The 19,331-nt window shown below is 43.3% G+C and overlaps 1 protein-coding gene across 2 annotated transcripts in view; it reads right to left on the bottom strand.

The window, feature by feature from the left end:
- Positions 1-15,216, bottom strand: part of LOC143484307 (FERM and PDZ domain-containing protein 4-like) — a 35,659-nt gene extending 20,443 nt beyond the window's left edge. For both annotated transcript variants that reach the window (XM_076982974.1, XM_076982975.1), the window contains exons 1-2: positions 14,650-15,216; positions 221-337 (exon numbers count right to left, since the gene is read on the bottom strand). In XM_076982974.1, coding sequence (XP_076839089.1) covers positions 221-337; positions 14,650-14,690 — 158 coding nt within the window. In that variant the 5' untranslated portion in view covers positions 14,691-15,216. The remainder of the gene's footprint in view (positions 1-220; positions 338-14,649) is intronic.
- Between the last annotated feature and the right edge of the window lie 4,115 nt (positions 15,217-19,331).

Here is a 19,331-nt window from a genome sequence, read left to right as displayed (position 1 = left end):
GTTTGAAGTAGGCGGAGCTTGGACAGGAACTTCAGCAAGATAAGCTTGGATAGACTGAAGTAGGTGGAGCTCTGGAAAGGAACTGCTGTAGGAGGGGCTTGGATGGGGAAACGAGTTAGAGGAGCTTTGGGCAGGCACTGCAGGTAAGTGAGATGGTGGGGTGAATGGTGCTACTGCCCGCTTGTGAGTCTGGCTGCAACCTGAACGCTAGAACACTTACTCGCTGGAGCAGTCCCTGGCATCCCGCGCTGGGGCCACGTCCCAACCGTAGGGCGCCCCCTGGAGCCCGGCCCAGCTGCCTGCAGGGGGAGGCCAACCTGCTGATTTGTTCTTGTGGCTGCAGTGAAAAGAACAGAACAGTTAGATGTGATGGTATGGAACCTCTCCTCACAGGACCAAACTTGACATGAAAAGAGGCAAGAACAGATACCAACTGGATGGGTTTAATCTACAACTGAATTCTGGGATGTCTGGAAGCGAACCTGATGATAAAAAGCCACCATTAACTGGAAACGTCTGTTTAAAGCAAGACTCAAACATGCAGTAACTGAAATCCAATTCCTCTGTTAGTTTTTTCTCCCACACACAGTGCACATTCTTCCTGTTGGAAAGATGAATATGATATTCCTCACACTTATCTCTTAATGCCAGGTGGACACCTTGGCACCTTCATTTGTAACTTGGAGATCCGTTTAAGCAAACCGCAGCGAGCATAAACTGCCACACTTGTGACCGCAGTTGAAAGGTTAATTAACTTAACAATGTAATGGAGGCAGAGAGGCTACGCTGCAGTGTCTGCCACTATAAAGCTCACCGAGCCATGAAATTGGTTCTCTTCCAGGTCGTGGGTCAAGCTCAGGGCTCCGCGTGACAATACGTTCATTACACCTGATTCATGAAATTCACTCTCAACACTGTCTCCTTACCATGCCCGCCCCAAACCTGGAAGACGTTTCATTTACTTATTAATATTGTACAATTACTAGTGTGCAGGGCCTCAAACCTCTATGGTCTACAATGTCCCCAGTGACATCAAAAAACATGTTGCCAGATGACTTAAATTAAAGTTAAATTAAATTAATAATTAAAGAAACTGTAATTACTACAAAGAATAGCTGCGGACCCCAGAAGGTCAACTGTGGACTGGAACTCCGTTCTGCTGTGGGTTAATTTTCCGAAGGCATTTTCCAGAGTCAGCGTTGAAAGGAGAGTTTGCCTTTCATTATCAGTAGAACGTCACCAACAAGGACTCCACAGTAGTGTCTCATACATGAAGACAGGTGTCCCAGTGTTCAGGCCTTGCATTAGAGTTATTTTCAGTAATGCTGGTTCAGTCCTCAGCATGAGGACTGCCATGTCACTTTTGTGTTTATATGTCTTTATACCCAAAATCAAGATATGATCACGGCTTTATATATATTTGTTCTAGATTAAATGCGTAACTTTTCAAATGATAGAATTTAGATGGAAACTAAGTTGTGGTAAATGGGATTTTTTAATCAGGGGTTTTTAAGCCTTAGTTTTAGTTTCTTAGTTTCTGTCTAAATACCTGGCTAGCTAGCTACATTTAAAGAGCATTTAGCTTACCCTTGATATAAGCAGCGAATGAAAAGTGAGTCCATGGTAAGCTAGCTAGCTAGGTATTTAAACAGAAACTAAGGCTTAAAACCCCTGCTTAAAAATCCTATTTAACACAACTTACTGGTAGTTTATATCTAAATAGCTAGCTAAGGGACTTAGCTACATTTAAAGAGCTTTACTACTTAAATCCCATTCAGCGTAATGAGATACCATATAACACAACTATGGCTAAAAACCTACAGAGTTCCTGCATAAAATAATTCATCCAGAAACACTTCCGTTGTGTATTTGCAGCATTTCTGAATTTGCAGTGTGTTTCTTGGTGAATTTGCGTATTTGCAGCGCGTTTTTCTTTTGCATCACGACGGGGTTTCGGGGCCACCGTACTATAATCTTAAAATAAAAAATATATATACTTTTAATATCATATGCTAAAGATAATATAGTTTTAATATGAAACTGACAAAGAGTTCTATAGCACATATTTATTTTTTCATTGCTGTTTATGGCATATGCGATTCTTACAGGTCTCACAAATCTAACAACCTGCCTCGATTTTGAGAATTCTGCTGAATGAGTTTCCCTCACACTTAAAGCAGGAGCTCCATTATTTCTCAGTCTTTCAGAGAAGTTTATGCAAAGCTAGTTTAGAAAAACACCACATTCACTTACATGGCACGCAGTGCTAAGCTAATCAGAAGCAACAGCAACCAGAAGCTATAACACCAAGAGGGGCATATTCTACAGCTAGTTACTGATTTGCATAAAGTTAAGAAGTGAGAGCAACAAACCCTTTAGCATTTTTTTTCCAACAAAGGCAGCAGAATTAGCCCGTGCAAGAAACGCACAATGCCATTTGGTAATTAGATAATAAGGCAGAGCGCGATCATGATGCCTCGATGCATGCCCCTGGTGATACAGCTGCATCAGTGTGCTGCATGAATTACCATTCACAAAGAACACTGCAGCTAGTCATTGCTATGGGTGACGTTATGCAGGTGCTGGAGAATATGACACGCGCGTCATGTTCACATGTCTGCTTAATGAATGCGGCACACGTGCGCTGCGTATGCCGCAAGGATGGAATTAGACGTGAGGCCCTTACTAACATTGCAGTGCAGAGGCCGTGCAGTGGTTCACCATCTGCAGGTAGAGGACCTGGATGTTCTAAGCATGATTTTGCAGAGTCGTTTGTTGTTCAACTGTTCAACACGAGATGATCACTAGAACATTACCGATTGCTCATTTGCACAGATGCCACTCTTTGCAGAACACATAGGTGATTTCAATGCATCACTTGCATAAAGACCAATGTGCGTGTGTATACGTATATGCTTACTAATCAGGATACTGAGTCTCCATGTAGTTGCTATACCATTTTGTAGCTGCTCTGTTTAGCTGCTGTATATGTTGCATATAGTTTTTGTGCCTTCTTTACTTAATATTGTGTAATTGGTAGTGCTTGCTGTCCGGGAAGGAGAGCAGAGGAAGAATTTAATTGGACGCTGTAACTTCCTGTTCCTCTGTGCATATGACACTGAACTCTTGAATCTTAAGGGTGATCACTCTAGGCACATCCTGATATCTATCCAGTAAGGTCCTGCTCACCTCTCTGGACCAGTGTCCTGTACCCCTGAGATCCTGCCCCATATGGGCAGTAAATGCTACCGCCACGTCGACTTTAGGCCGTCAAGACCAGCGGGGTGATGTGGAGGGTGGGGACCTCCTCCTGTAGGCCCTAATCCTTCTCAACAGTGCAAAAGCAAATGTGCTTCTGAGGGCCATGTATGGGCTAGAGAGCCCGCTGGGTCATGGGCGTGTCAGGGCCTCCCCACCCCATAATGCAACACCACTTCCCTTAGCAGGCGTGTCGAAGCAAGCCGGTTGTTCTGTGGATTTGTTTGCTTATTTACTTCTGTGGGTTCAGGAGCGCAAACCGCACAGGGTTTTATGATTGTGCTTATCTGTGATTTCGCAGCTCTCTGGATCAGTGTGCTTTGAAGGGGAGCGCTACAATCCCAGGAAGCTCAGCTAGTGCTGGGTTTCTGCAGAGCAAACCGGGGCACCCAGAAACATCACACCCTGCACCGCCCGATGTAGTGACGTGCTACAATGTGCTACGATGTCTTATTTGCTACACACATCAGCGTCTTCCAGCAATCTCCATTACAGATAGTACATTGAGACACCATAAAGGTGAATCACGTGGGTTATTTTTTGTTTACTTTAAACAAAATTTATTCTAATGTGCAGTTACTTGTGCCAAGGATCACAAAGCCATATTGGAACTGTCTTGAGGCTTAATAGCTGTCTCTGCTGCATATGCTTGGGTAGCTGCTGGCTGTTAAATCTAGTTCTCCAGTAAGATGGACGATTACAAGCTGTCAGTGATATATGGGCCCTTAAACTCGCGGCTGCGCTGGGGTTTTAAAGCTGCCTACACGCAGCATATTGCTAATTTTTCACATGCATGTTTATCATCATTTGTTAATTTCAGCAACAAAACTAATTGTACCTACAACAAGGGGGGTGGAGCATCAGAACAGGGGGCGTGGCTTTTAAGACCAGTGTTTAATCCATGTTTAATCCCATTTGGGATTAAAGCAGCACCATTGCATCATTGGATCTGCTTGTAGTAGATATAAATAAATAAAAAATTTATTATATAAGATAAATAACTACATAAAAAATTATGCAGATCGTTTTACTGATCAATGAATAACAAAACAACAACAACAATAATAATAATAATAGCATCTCCAAATGCCACTGAAAGAGGATTCATTTCTGATCTGATCCACCTCTTCTCCGGCCAATTTAGTCTCATCAACCCCAGGAGGTCGTCCAGGGTCACAGGTTTTGGCGTGGAAACTGTGGACTTCCCCGATAAGCATGTCTGCCTCCTTCTGCACGAGTTCCATGTTAACGCCACCATTCCTGCACATTTGTTCTCCTGTGTTGAAACTGTGCTGGGTCACCGTCTCACGCTCGTCTTTTAAAGGGAAGGAGAATTAATCTGATTGGATATTGAGGGGGCATGCCTAACCACGCCTACTGATCACACATTCGGTCTAACTCCACCTCTTTTTGGAACCGCACCTCTCTGTGACGTATTAGTGCCTCTGCATCAGGTCATGATTGTTTCTGCCTGTGCCATGAACTTGGTCCTTATCTCTACACTGGTGCCATGTCCATGAAAATAGAACCTATTACAATTTCAGCTTTTTTGGGTCTTTACACATACTGATGATGATCAGTTTACATATAAAATGTATTGGTACACATGGCATAATAAAGAACATTTCAGTAATTTATTATGTGTTCCCAACATTCAACTGCTTACATTATGGCTAAAACCACACAACTTCTATCCTTTGGTCAGGAGGCAAAAGCTTTTGATACTGCTCTGAGATTCTCATGCACCACATCAATATTCTAAAAGAGCTACTGCTAGTCTCTGGAGACCCAAAAACTTATAGTGAAATTACCTTCCTTTCTGGCTAGAACAAGGCCCCACCAAATGTTCAGAGCATTTCCATTTTACGTTACTGCCTCACTGGTGCCGTAAGAGCCACCCAGTACCCCCCCTCACACACACAGAAAGAAGAAAAACAGAAGAAAGGTATGTGTGACAATCTAAAGTTCTGACAAGTCCTCGTTGCATCTACTTGGCTAAAGTATTTAACATGCATCATGGACTTGGCACTGATTTTCTGCATGGATATTTCGAGATGCCTTCAAACGAGCTGCCGTTCTTAGCTATAAAAGTAATAACCGTTCTGTATTCATGAGCTCTTCTTTCTGTTAAAAGAAGGTGCAAAGATGATTTAACAAAGGGCAAGAAGCAGCACTTTATGGCACTTGAGGATTACACAACCGTGCCTCTTACAGACAGTGACTGCTTCAGCACCCAGAGTGGAGGAGCAGAGTCATGGGGAGACACCATAACTGTGCAGTCAAGATCCAGGTCTCTTATGTTTCTCAAAACATCGATCACAAAAGACACCAGTAAATCCACCCTCATAAATCTACTGTAATCCCGCCATGCTATCGTACCGCATTCTATAGCAGGACAGAAGTGGTAGTGTCACTCTGAAAAATGCATGACAACATTTCTGGAGAATCACAATCGCCTCAGTGTGCAACACGTCGAAAACAACAGCGCAAGAGATCTCCACTCTGGCTGTGCGGTGGGAGGTTTTTGTATGCTCGGAGTCACGTCTGCTGCGACTGCACACAGCTTCATGGGTATTAAGGAGTGAGGATGCAGCTGAGCGCTCTGGCTGGATATCAGTGTGTTTCAGGCTCTGCAGCACGTCACAGGGCCGTTTGGCAGCCCATCCTCCACGCACCAGCACTTCCTGCTTGTGCAGCTTTAAAGTTACTGACAGAGAGAGAGAGAGAGAGAGAGAGAGAGAGAGAGAGAGAGAGAGAGAGAGAGAGAGAGAGAGAGAGAGAGAGAGAGAGAGAGCCTGCACAGGCCTAACCTTGTATTCCCTCCTCTTCTTCCTCTCTCTCTCCAGACCATGAGCCTCAGCTGAACCCATTTAGCAGCATGCAGATGCAGTGCAGCTTTGGAGCGTCGCGACTGCATTCAACAACACTGCCATTACATTCTGAATAACAATCGACCTAAATGACACACCCCCCCCCCCCCCCCCCCCCCCCACACACACACACACACACACACACACACACACACACACACACAAACCACCTCCTCCTCCCCCACCGTGCACACAGTGCAACAGCAACTCCGGAACTTCAGTTACAGAGCAGACATGAACCTGGTCTCGCCGCATTTTACAAAAGCCTTTCCGCAAGGACAGAAAGCAGAACTTAAAAAAGCATTAAAAAAACGTCTCTTAGAAGCACTCAGGTCCCCCCGCCTGTGCCGCTGGTTCGGTTCACCTGCCAAATGCGGTGACCTTTCAGAAGCAGCGGTCCTTTTAAAACTTTGCATTTACATCAAGCCGTCTTGCATTATTCATCTGCAAAGAGGGTCCGCGCTGTTCGGAGAGAATGCGTATCGCTTACCATGTGGGTGTCGGGCGTGCACGCAGCTGGACACGAGCTGGGAGGGGTGGGGAGTGCGGGGGGCGTTATTTTGGTCCATCGACAGCTACCCAAGCTTCACAACATTTCCTCCTTCACTTCAGGTGCCTCTGACCCGCTATCGCCTGAGAACACCTTCCCCTAACTGGTTTAAACACAATCAGATGGGGTGCACAGCACATTCAAAAAGATCATGCCTAAAGAGGTTTTGGACTGCCCATGGTTTCAGAAATGAAGCTGATTGGCTGTATCACCAACCTATGGCCTATCGTCACAGCCCTTTTGTCTCACAGCTCACTGAGCCTCCCAGCTCCGCCCTCAGTCTTGACTGACGGGCAAATAGCAACACGTGGACAATTCTGAGACAGGTCGTCCCACACTGGAGAGAGTCATGAATAAAGCATCTTCACTCCAAGAAGAAAGAGTCCGACTCCTGTGCGCCTGATGTTTTAGGCGCGGGGCTCATGGGTAGGCTCTCCAGAAGATGGGCTGCACTAATGCAGCTGGGGACAGTCCACTCTCAGGAGGACCCTGTGTTGTGTGGAGAGAGAAGCAGGCAGGGGGGTGAGCAACGTAAACACCTGGGTGATGTTCACAGAACAGAGGGAGTACGTCAATGGACTCTAGGACTCCACAGCCAAGACCGATAGGTGATAGGTAACGATGAAGAGATTTCAACACCAGTCAACATATTTTCAGCTATTCTATTAAAAACATGAGAGAAATTGAATATAATAATAAGATTAATCTGATTAATATAATTCTGCTTACATTGTGGTCTGAGGAAGGCCCAAATAAACAATACAGTAGTTTTGGTGCTCAGAGGAGAGTTTGGCAAATGTAGATTTCATAACTGCTGCCCATCTCTGCTTAAAAGGCAGAGAGGCAATTTCTTATCAGCACAGTTTGGTTTTTACAACTGCATTTCATAATTATGCTCCAATATTTTGTGCATTGTGTACCACATCACTAAATATACTACTCATGCCAGTGTGAATCTCGTGTCAGCGTGAAACCCAAGTCAGTGTGAGACTCATGTCGGTGTTATTTGGACCACTGACTGCTGGATTCTACTTTGCTCCAAAAGGATGTAAGCAAATTCCAGCATGACCTCACTGAAGAGAGACTTCTCTCTGCTCTCACTGGATATCCGTGTACACGACAGCGTCGCTGGCTCTCTGATGAATGGTTTACGTCGATCCCGACAAATCGATTTTCACACATTCATACTTAGATACGTACACACGTTCCTGTATTTGATAAATGAAGCCCACAATATCTCAGCTGTCTAAACCGTCCTCATCAGCCAGAAACAACACACTGCGCTAAAACGAAAGATTAATGTACTCTAAATGTTCCCTATGACATTATGCTAACAGTCTTGGGCTTAATTTCAAATATTACACTACGTTGTTCTGAAGTGTTACTGTTATGGCTATTTTCACCTCTATTTGGAAAAGCACTTGACACTGCATTGTGTCCTTTGCCTTGCTTTCACATCCGGACAAAACGTTCTTGAGTGTGAGCGTGCTGAAGCCCAGGAGGTTGTCATGAATCCCTGTCCACCCAGCATACACCCTGAGTCACTTCCTCAGTTGTGGACAGGCATTTTGCCAGGTGACAAAAAAAAAACCGTTTCACGTCATGCGCTGGTGACCATATGATACGACGACTGGCCAGAGGCAGACGTGTCACCGTGGAGCTGGCGGGGTGATGTAACACCACGCAGGCCCGTCCACACAGCCGTGGCTTTCATTTGTGAGTGGTTGGCTTTTAAAAGACCTTAGACGATGACACTGCAGACTGTGTCCTCACTGTGTGTGTGTAATGGGGGTTCATAACAGCTGGCGAAGAGCCCACTACCCAATGCAGCAGAACAGAGTGTCCCAGCAAGCTGAGAGAGAGAGAGAGAGAGAGAGAGAGAGAGAGAGAGAGAGAGAGAGAGAGAGATGCACCTGGGTCAATTCACCTTACTGTAGAACAGTGCAGGTCTCAGTCTGAAAACACCCCAGTGATAAGAATACATTTGATTGTAGAATTGGTCTTCGGTTAAAAGACCAAAGACCAAAAGAGCAAAGATATATATATTTGTGTATATATATATTTGTATATACTGCTTGTCTTACGGAGGGAGCTAACGCTAAGTTAACACTAAGTTAACCCAGCTTGGCGGACTGCTTTTATCTGGCGTAACCAGAATCACAAGGACACTGCACATAAATTACTGTCAGTGGTTTAGACATATCATTGTTATTTTTTTATTTTTTATTTTTTTAAGCCATATGATGTCCCATACTGATGGTGGAAAAACAAACAAACCCCCTGCTAGCTACATTTAACCCCTTGGTTTTAGAAATGGTTTAGGCTGTATCCAGTTTGGAACTTGTCCCAACCTCAGGTGGTTTTGAATGTCCAGTTAGCGGATACTGCAGCTAATAACATTAACTACAGGATTAATGTGGCTAAAATGGTCCTCATAAACCCCTCACAGAACGGGTGCGTCAGCTGTAGTGAGGTACAAACGTACACCCACACAACTAGTAAAAATATGAAAATAAGAAGGAAAAATTAGAGGGGACTCCTCATGAGCGGCTTGTCAAAACTAAATTTCCTCCCAGCAGTTAATAGTCAACTTCGAAAGGGCAATAAATGTCAGTCTTGAGTGGATGGCAGAACAGGGAAAATTTCCTTTTCTCGCGATAAATCAAAACAAAGCTACCGCTAACGACTGCATAAGGCAAACTAATAGATCATTTCTTGTGAGCCGCTAGAGTTAATTGAGTGAATTACGAAGCGGTGTGTTTGGCACAGGAGGTGCACGCTAGGAATGCAGGAGCGCTGCAGAATTGCTAGTGTGCGGACAGCCAGAGGGATTTTGCGGTGTGGAGAGGAAGCGGGTGTGGGCGGCCAGGACAGAAGCATCAGGGAATCGGGTATCACAGCTCCAACACTGGACAGGGCTCTATTGATTGTGGGGCAGCCCCCACTCTGGTTTATGCAGCATCAAATGTGATAAAATCTCAGTTAAAGCAGTCATTCCAGTGTGTACGCCTTGTGAACTTTGACATGTCATGTAGCGTTCACATTTCGGGCAGTTTCAGTTGAAATAATGTGGTAAAGGCCTTTTGAGATGAGAGTGAAGTGTTGAATAGAACAACCACTACACGACGACACTCTCTCAGTCTGGACACATCCATCTATGAGTGAGGTATATCTAATACACCCTTGTGTGGACAGCCTACACACAATTAAAATGGGTAGGCAGCGAACAGTCATCGTCTCCAAAGACGCTGAGATGAAGGGAGATCTTGAAGAATACTTCTACATTTGGGATATGTTACATTTGAGTTAACAAGGAGGGAGAAAGTTGTCAGGTCTCGGTAACACACAGGGCCCGGGAGGGTTTTCATAGTGCTGTCCCTATTTCTGCTTCAGGGGTAAAAACACATTGCCATTGTCATAGATTTCCCATGAACCTGTTAGTGTCGCTGACAGGTTGTTCCTCACATCTACTGGGGGCTGTTTAAAAGTCAGCCTCAGTAAAGTTTCACAGAGAAATAACCGATTCCACAAGCTGCCAATTCCCTCCAAGCAAATATTACATTCCAGAACATGTGAGAATTAAATTTCTTGCTTAAATGCAAGTTGTTCTTCAAAACACTGTATTCAATAGGGAAACTCAGTTACAACCAAAAGCACTTTTCTATATTTAGAACCCCACACAAAAGCACAAGCAAAAAATCAGAGCACCACAATTACACATTTGTATTATATTGAAATATATTTTTAAAGTAGTGCTCAGTTTCAATCTTTCCTGTCACACATCTCAAATTCTTGTCTAAAAGCTGAGGCTGGTTTTAGCCAGGCCCTCCACTACTTTGAATCCACCTACATTAACACCATGAAAGACTCAAACTGCCACAGACACACCACAAATGATTACTTGGACACATATCTGTTTCATGATTTGATTAGATTTTTTGTCATAAAAGAAAATAATTTCAGGTTCATTGCACAGGGGCCACTATCCATAGCAAAAACCACGATGTCATTTTAAAAGTGATATGCAATTTCACTGCAGCTGCCGTATGAACAGAGCTGTCATTGTTCTTGTAAAAAAAACAAATATCAAATAAAAAATATCAAATCAGTTTTACACATTTCAGTCTGGCTTTTTTCCCACAAACGTTTAACTGAATTCAGTGGCTCTACAATCAGTCTGTCTTGGTCCTGTGGTAAATATCACGCTCCTGTTCTCAGAGTGGTTTGGCTGGGACACTCATAAACAAATCGACATATTTCACAGAAAAAACAGTGATGTACATTACATGAATGTGTTTGCACAAGGCACACTTGCAATGTTAATGCTGAAGAAAGTTATTTACTTAAAGACACACAGAGCATGTAAAAGCATGTAAAAGTCATAAACTCAATAGTTAGGGTTTTGGGTTAGTCATAAACTCAATGGTTAGGGTTTAGAGTTAGTCATAAACTCAATGGTTAGGGTTTAGGGTTAGTCATAAACTCAATGGTTAGGGTTTTGGGTTAGTCATGAACTCAATGGTTAGGATGTAGGGTTAGTCATGAACTCAATGGTTAGGGTTTAGGGTTAGTCATAAACTCAAGGTGAGTCTCAAGCTAGGCAAGCTTGTGATGAAATTTGTAATCCTGTTGTTAGGAGGTCAGTAAAGTCTCTTTTCATAGCAGAGATAATATCAACCAGCCAGTGGATGTATTAAAACTAAAAAATAGTTTCTGATTATTGGAAATGAAACACAAAGAAAGACTTGTCTTTCTGTACAAAAAATATATGTTTTAAAAAATAATTTCTATATATTCAAATGTACATGATGTACATGTATAAAAAGTCTTGTCTGTAAAGGCCAAATATTACATCTGTATTGTAGGAGTCGTTCCTGACATCATGATTGGTATTATATTACCCCTGTCCAAGGCATTCTTATTGCTGAGACTAAGAAACTTAACATTGCTTTTAAATCAGTTATTGTTCTATTTTATTGACTTTTTATCAGTTAAATTCTTCCATGTTGGTCTTCCTTTGTACTGTAATTCTATATTTTTTATTTCAAAGTACTACAATCACAATGTTATTTTGGCATGAGAATGAATGAGAAATATGCCCTCACATCTGGCCACTGACTGAGCGAACAGTACATTTGCTCTTGGTAGACCACAGCGATTACAGGGATAATGCACAGCGCATTAAGGATGCATGCACAGAAGCATTCAGCAGTTGCACGCTACCCATGTGACAGGACTGATATGATTCAAAGAACCACGCCATGAAGCTCATTTTATATGACACTGATGCATGATCTTTATATACATGGCAAGGTGGAATTGGGAGGCATATAAAGCCTTGTACACTGCTCTGAGATCAGTTTTCCTTGGAAAAAACAACTTCAACCTTTGAAATTGCAAAACCGATCGCGGATCAGCATATCATGGCAATCTCTGTCAGCATTCACACTCATACTTGCCGTGGCACACATCCTGACCTTTATCTGCTAGCCTTAAGCACCCTTCAGGCCGTAGCTGTTTAGACTGTGATAACATCTAGAGCAGAAGAAATATGTTCCTTGCCTTTGGAAGGAGAACAAGAGCATATGATGAAAGGAGGTCTAATATATGGATGCTGTTTGGTTTTGGGGGCTTTCCACAGCTGGTAGGTGGTAGTGTCTTAGCTAGTGTCGCTAATTCACCGCATGTATCAATTTTTAGTCTCATAATAGTCTCTCACAGATTATACGTAGTTTAAACAAGGACGTCTTGGTGACAACAGAGTGTGGGAGGTGCATCCAGCATGAGTGACTCCTTATGCCACAGGGTCCAGCTGTTGACCTTATTATTGCTTCCAGGGTCAGGGATGGAGCATGAGACAGATGGCGAAAGCGTTGTCCCTGTCACAGATGTAGCACACTCACCAAACTGTGCCTGTCCACTGAATACGCTGAGGGACCTGCCCATTTCTGAAATGCACATAAACTAAAGATCGTGTCAAACACCGGCTATTAGCTGTGGTTCAAATGAACAACAGTTCAAGCAGTACTAATATTATTAGCATTGTAAGACAACAGAATGCCTCTCTGAGCCAAACCACGAGAGGCAGACGACTACTCAAATCCTGTCTGCTTTTTCTCAAAGGTTTCCAAGTGCCTCAGATGTGCTGTTAACATGGTGTGAAAGACACTTTGCTGGTGTCCAGTAAAGCCAGGCTTGCCCGGTTGTGTTGTTGTAACGGTCTAGCCACAGCAACAGAAACACCTTCTAGACTGCCCAAAATAGGAGTAACTTTCATTCCCTGTAGCACCCGGACCAAGCACCAAAATGACTGTGGACTGAAGACTCATTTCTTGTGATGCCAGTGCTGAAACCTCTGAACTGATGTTCTGAACTGTTCAGTTCTCCTTCAGCTGAGTTGCAGGTCCGAACAGTGAATTTTGGGGTCCACCAGTTAGCATTAGCATGTGGCGACAGCCCTCAGAAAGGGAATGAACTTTTCTCCCTAAAAAAAAGGCACATTTCCTGTTGCAAACTGGTAAACATGAGAATCAAAACAAACACCATGCGTCACAGTTAGGTTATGCTATTCAGCAAGTGAAATTAGATGTAGTGATTCACTGATGTATCTTGAATTCATTAAGCCATATTTGTGTAATGGTCTTAAGACTCACTTTAAGATGGAAGTGCTGATATGAGGCGTCAGTGCTAGACAAACCGAATGGAAATGATCAGATGAGCAGACTGTGTATGACTAATCAACACTTTTGTGATGAGTCAGGTTGTTTTCCACTATGCAAAAACAAAACAAGAAAAATCCCAGAATGCTTCTATGCTCTTTACACTCCAAACTATCACACTGTCATGAATAGCAATTCTGAATACGAGTGCTGAATATGAATATTTTCATAGTACTCTTTGACAGTCCTGATGGAATGAGTACATGCATGATTAAAACTGTGACATGTCATCAGATCAGAGTGTTATAGCAGGTCCAACCTTAGTAGGGTATGCCATGTGCTTTATTTAAATCAGTCAAATATTTAAATATGTTAATTTTTATTGAATAATTAAATATGATCATTTTAGAAGATAAAAAAAACCTGGTATCAGAATTTCATACCTTCAATAAAACCAGTCTTCCAGTTTTGAGTCTAAAACAATCTGTACTGGACCAGATTCAAAGTGCAGCAAATTATTCTGTATTGTCTGAACAGGAATGGAACCAGATTTGGGTGAATTCAATCAAATTCCGAACAATTATCCAACCTCTCCACACCTCTCCAAACCTACACGATCGAAAACTTTTTATTTTATTTTTCCTGCTTGTATGCAGGAAAAAATGTAAACAAGTGTTTTTAAAGCTTTTTATTCAAAGCCATAGTGACCTATAGGACCAGTAAACAATGGCCCAATTCCTGTCACTCAAGCTCCTTTCACAAGCAGGTCAACATCCCAGAGATGGTTGTCCCCTTCCTATCATGCCTCAGCCCTTGTGTTACCAGGGCCAAGAGAGGGAGATGCAGTAATCTCTGTTGTCGGATTAACAATCCAGTGGCTACAACTTAAGAGGGTGCTTAGCTGTTCAATAAAATGTAAAGCTACTATATGTCAAACCAACCAAACCATTTTTCTGGACTCCGAGTCAGATTTCCAGTCAGTATTAAATTTATTACACATGATCATAAGGCTTCCCCTGATTCCCCTTATTAATGTACCTTTCTTTCGTATAATTTTACCTCGACCTTCTGTAAACAGTGAGCTGTCATGTTTTTGCACTCAGTACTCAGCATCTGGAATGGGTCACCTCTCTACATGTGAGGATCACTCACACTAACTCAGCCTCAGCCACGAAGTCTCAGTTGGGATCCCCAATCCCTGTGTAAATCTCAAATACTCTGCACACGGCTGCTGACACGTGCGTAGTAAGCTTAAATCTCCCCCAATCTCCTGACCTCTAGAGAGGAAAAGAACTTAACAGGTGACACTCACCCTGACAGTTTACCCATCTTTGAAAATCCAAACACATCCATGTGGTCGTCTGGAAGTCTTGCCTGTGGCCCGAAACTCAGCGATAAAAAAGCTCTCTGTGAATCCAGCTCTGGTTTCAGTCCCTTACTGGCACCCTCGACTCCCAGTTACAAATCTGCTCAGCTCTCCACCATCACATTTGACCGGGCGGCCAGAGACTCAGATCAGAAACGAGATCGATCTACAAAAAATCTACTGGCAGTCAGCAGTAGTCTGGTGGTGTCTGCCCACAGCCGGAGTTTGTACCGGAGGGGATCGGACCCCAGGCTGAGGGACCAGATCCAGCAGAGCGGGGAAAGGCGATCCGATCCGGCTGCACGGCCGTGATGAGAGTCCCGCGGCGCTAGCCCCGCTGGAGGCTCGGTCCGGACGCCTCCCCCACAGGCAGCGCGGCGAAACCCAGCACCCGTCCTGCCCCCATCAGCAGGCAGCGGTGGGGAGATGAGCCGGAGCTGAGCGGCACTGACAGAGGCTTCGAATAAATACCACGGGAGACGGCGCGGGAGAGAGAGGCAGAGGGGGAGTGAGGGAGGGGGAGAGAGAGAAAGGGAGAGAGAGGAGAGAGAGAGAGAGAGAGAGAGAGAGAGAGAGAGAGAGAGAGAGAGAGCAGGCTGAGGTGGGGAAGAAGGAAAAGGAGGAGGAGGGACCACGAATGGCCATCAACAGATGCTGCTCTGGCTCTGACACTCGAGCTGAGATGAACGCTGACTCGCTCTCCCCAACGAGCCCTTCACCCCTGACTCCCCGAGGGACGGTTGAGGGGAAGGAGGGGTAGGCAGTAGTGCAGGATGGAGGAGAAGGAGAGAGAAAGAAAGAGAGAGAAAGGGACAGAAAGCTGACACAGCAGTCGACTGCTAGACTCCTTCAGGCAGGGGAGCGAGACCCTGCTGCCCACAGGACAGACAAATACACACACACACGTTTGCATCATCAAGTAATACATGCTGTACATGTTAATGCACTTTATTACCTGGAACTGCTCCAGGAAACAGACCCAAGGTGTGTCGGTACTCAAGATGTGGCACATTAATATGTGAAAATACATCTAGAGATGTCCATGTAGACAATTTCTACAGTTCAGCATATAGGTTGTGGTGTAGGGCTGGGGTTAGATTTTGAGAATAATCATTTTAATAACCAAGTCTAATTAGAAATGGCAGAATAAAGCTTGACATATTAGTACAATGTTAGTGCCAATGATGTTGAATTAACTGTAGTGCTTGTTTTCTCATACAGTCATACAAACCCACCAAAAATCTTGCATGAGTGAGAAAGAACTGCACCTGAATTACAAGGTTCCAGCTTTAGGCCAAAGGGACTTTGAGAGTGCTAAGTCCTCTCTTTGTATTGAGCATCTACCAGCCACTTGGGCCGTCTGGGGAGGCTTCTGTTTACACAGCAATGTGCAGATGGTTAGGGGCTAAAAAGGCACTTGGTGCAGTCTGTCCAGAGGACCTTAGGGAAGCAAAGGTTCAGCCATATTTAAATAAATGTCACCTCCACTGGTGCGAGCTCAAGTCTGTCTGGCAAATACCCTGCACCCGTTCAGAGGTGGCAAAGCTGTTCAGCTTGCTGGCTGTAACTCAGTGGTCGAAGAACTTAGCCAATATTTAGATAGGTGTGGCTACGAAGCCTGTTCCTGCCAGTAGAATGTCGATAAAGGTCGACCTTCTAGCTGGAGAGATTTGGGTATCACGTTCTTGCCACCTGCTGTAGAGCACTTGAATAAGGCCCTTATCCCTCAGATGTGCAGGTCAGGATGAGAAGGTGCTGGCTAACCCCCCACACCCCAAATCCTCCCTCCTCTAAACAGGTCTCCGAGCCAGTGGACTAAGAAACATGACATGTTTTGAAAAGTAGCAAAACGTTTTTTTTTTTTTTGACAAGACACTTTGAATACAAGGCACTTGTTATTTACTTGAATCAGATGGAGAATGAGAGTCATACCATGTGGGCATCATACCAGATCAAACTATGCCATATGGGATTCATACCAGTTCAGCATTTTTAAGCAAGTGGTTTGCAGAGTAGAAAAAAAAAGAATACAATGAGATAAACATAAAATATGCAATATTTTACAATACAATACAAAGTAACTTGGCGTTGCTCCACACAGCCTTGTTTCAGAGAAACTACTTATAAAAAAAGGCTGAATGAAGGTAGAGTCTGAGGAGATGTTTCAATCATTTGGTACATGTGTACACTCTCTCACACAATCAACAATAGTGCTGTGAGGAAGGGAATTTCAAAGAGATCATCGTTTTGCTAGTATGCCTTTCTTCCCTCTAAATCTGGTAGATAATTAATTTTTTCATCTCACTTCATATTCCAGTTCAGAGAACAGCACTTGGACTAAACAAAGGATCAGCTTAAAGAAATCCCTACCAGAAGTACATCTATTTGGAGCAAGATGTCAGTAATATATGGAGGGCAATCAGACCAATAACCCCAAAAAGCATTACGAAAATAGCTGGACCTCAGACCTATGGAGCGCTGTATATGGGGAAAGGTGCCAGTTAAAGTACCTCATGTAACCAATCCCAAAAGTTCTAGTGCAGTTATCCCTTCCACTACACTGGGAAGGGTGGACAGAGGGGAAACTCATTCATCTTGTTGGAACTGACGACAAACGTCGTTGTTCCCATGAATCAAAGCAGAGTTAAAAGCTGGGAGGAGGACGAAATGCAGGCGATACTAGAGGCTAAAAAAATGGATCCGTTCAGGGGAGATGGACACCAAGCTTTGATCTGGCAGGGTCGCTCTTTTTAAGCCACATTTATTTTTCATTACAGCATTTCAGGGGCTCTGGGTTCCCGAGTATTCACCTTCCCTTGCAGCCAGTTGTGTTAAAATGTGTCAGTAGTGGTTTGATTTTGTTAAAAACAAAGTGTTACACATTAAAAACATAAGAGAAGTCTAAAGAAATGATAGACCAATGTTTTGTTAACCTTACAAAAGGAGAATATACAACTGTACAATTACATAGAAAGACCATTTTAATAACAAATGTAATTGATTTGACATGATTTCAAAATATGATTTCTTAGCCCTGAAAATTAATGTCCTCCATAAAAATAAATAATAGCTATATAACCAGTTCCATTGCTGCTTTAAAGTCAATACGGGATTATTAAACAACAAAGGTTAGGTTTATTTCCCCTGCTGGTGTCTGTTTGTGCTTTAACTGTACACTGTGCAATGAATGATTGCTTTGTCCTAAAGGGACAAAGCAATATAGCCAAGGTCACCATATTGTGTGGAGGGAAGGAGTGCATTAGCATTTAGTTTGGTATTCCCCTTGGCACAGACCAAGGGGACACAGATAGACTAGCATGGGGGGGGGGGGGGGGTGTATAGGGGGGGATCTAGCCTCCCTCGCACATCCCGGCAAATCCGACAAACGCTGAGCAGCAGTAAACTGATACATCTCAAAATCCCTCACATTTGGCGCAATTTGAGTATAAGTGTAGATTTAACCCCCCCTCCCCCCTCAAAAAGCTTCAAGTCATCTTCATTTATACAGCACCTTAAAAGACATGAGGCAAGTTTCAGCCATATTCACTTTAGTAAAATCAAATGACAGAAACCTTAAGTAAAAAGAGACACATAATATAAAACATAGACATGTAAAAATAAAAGAAAGCAAACTAAGAGACTGGAGTAACAACAAGACAACAGGACAAAATGAATCCTAAAGACATTAAGGCTCAAACGCTAGGGAGAATAAATTGGTTTTCAAATTGGAAATTCAAATTTGAAAATCTACTCAAAGTCAAGGGACCATTTAAAACTCTCCAGTGATTACATCATGTTTCATATATTTTATAGTTATTAAGAGTTAGCATTCTGAAGCCAGTGGCACCTTTGGCTTTTGCACTGACATGAAATCAGTTTTGATGGCAATGACGACACTAGTTCTTTTATGATGATCAATGGCACAAGCTTGTCCCAGGCCAGTTTAAAAGGTTATATGTAACATGCCTGTACAATGAATTTATCTATTACAGCTTTACAAGACCCAGGCTGCACTGCAATCGTTTGAAAACTAAGACTAGGTATCATCATTTAGCTACATTTTGCTGTGCCTTTTAATTAGACCTTATTGGAAATAAAATTTATTATCCCTGCCAGACATCTTTGCCATGTATATCACTCATCTATTAATAGTTATATTCTCTGGTACTGGGAAGTTAACATAAGGACAAAAAAGTGCTTGTGAAATTATTAGTTACAGTTAGGGACTATTTGCCCTGAGGTCAATGGGGAACATCTCGGTATCCCTCCACCCATTAATCCATCTGCGAAAGGTCCATCTCAATGTGTCATGGCCGGTACTTCAAATTCCACAGTGGTAACAAATTCGACCTGTAATTTCCACTCGCAGAACGCGTAATCCTCACAGACTTGCAGTCCCGTGGTGTACGGAAAATTGCACACGGAAACAGCGACCACTCTCTTTTGACGTTTTGGATATACACACGTGTACACATTTCGTGGTCCAGATCGAGGATTTTTCAGGGGTCACACAGGGTCATACTGAATACATGTGGCACGAAGGTGCGAAATAGGTCATACATTCGTGCATAATTCCTTGTTCAATGTTCTTTATACATATTTCACAAGTCATACTTTGCTGTAGGCTC

This window comes from Brachyhypopomus gauderio, chromosome 20 (genome assembly GCF_052324685.1).
Source record: "Brachyhypopomus gauderio isolate BG-103 chromosome 20, BGAUD_0.2, whole genome shotgun sequence".
Classification (NCBI taxonomy): domain Eukaryota; kingdom Metazoa; phylum Chordata; class Actinopteri; order Gymnotiformes; family Hypopomidae; genus Brachyhypopomus; species Brachyhypopomus gauderio.
The sequence above is the reverse complement of the archived record's forward strand: the minus strand, read 5'-3'. Positions and strand labels throughout refer to the sequence as shown.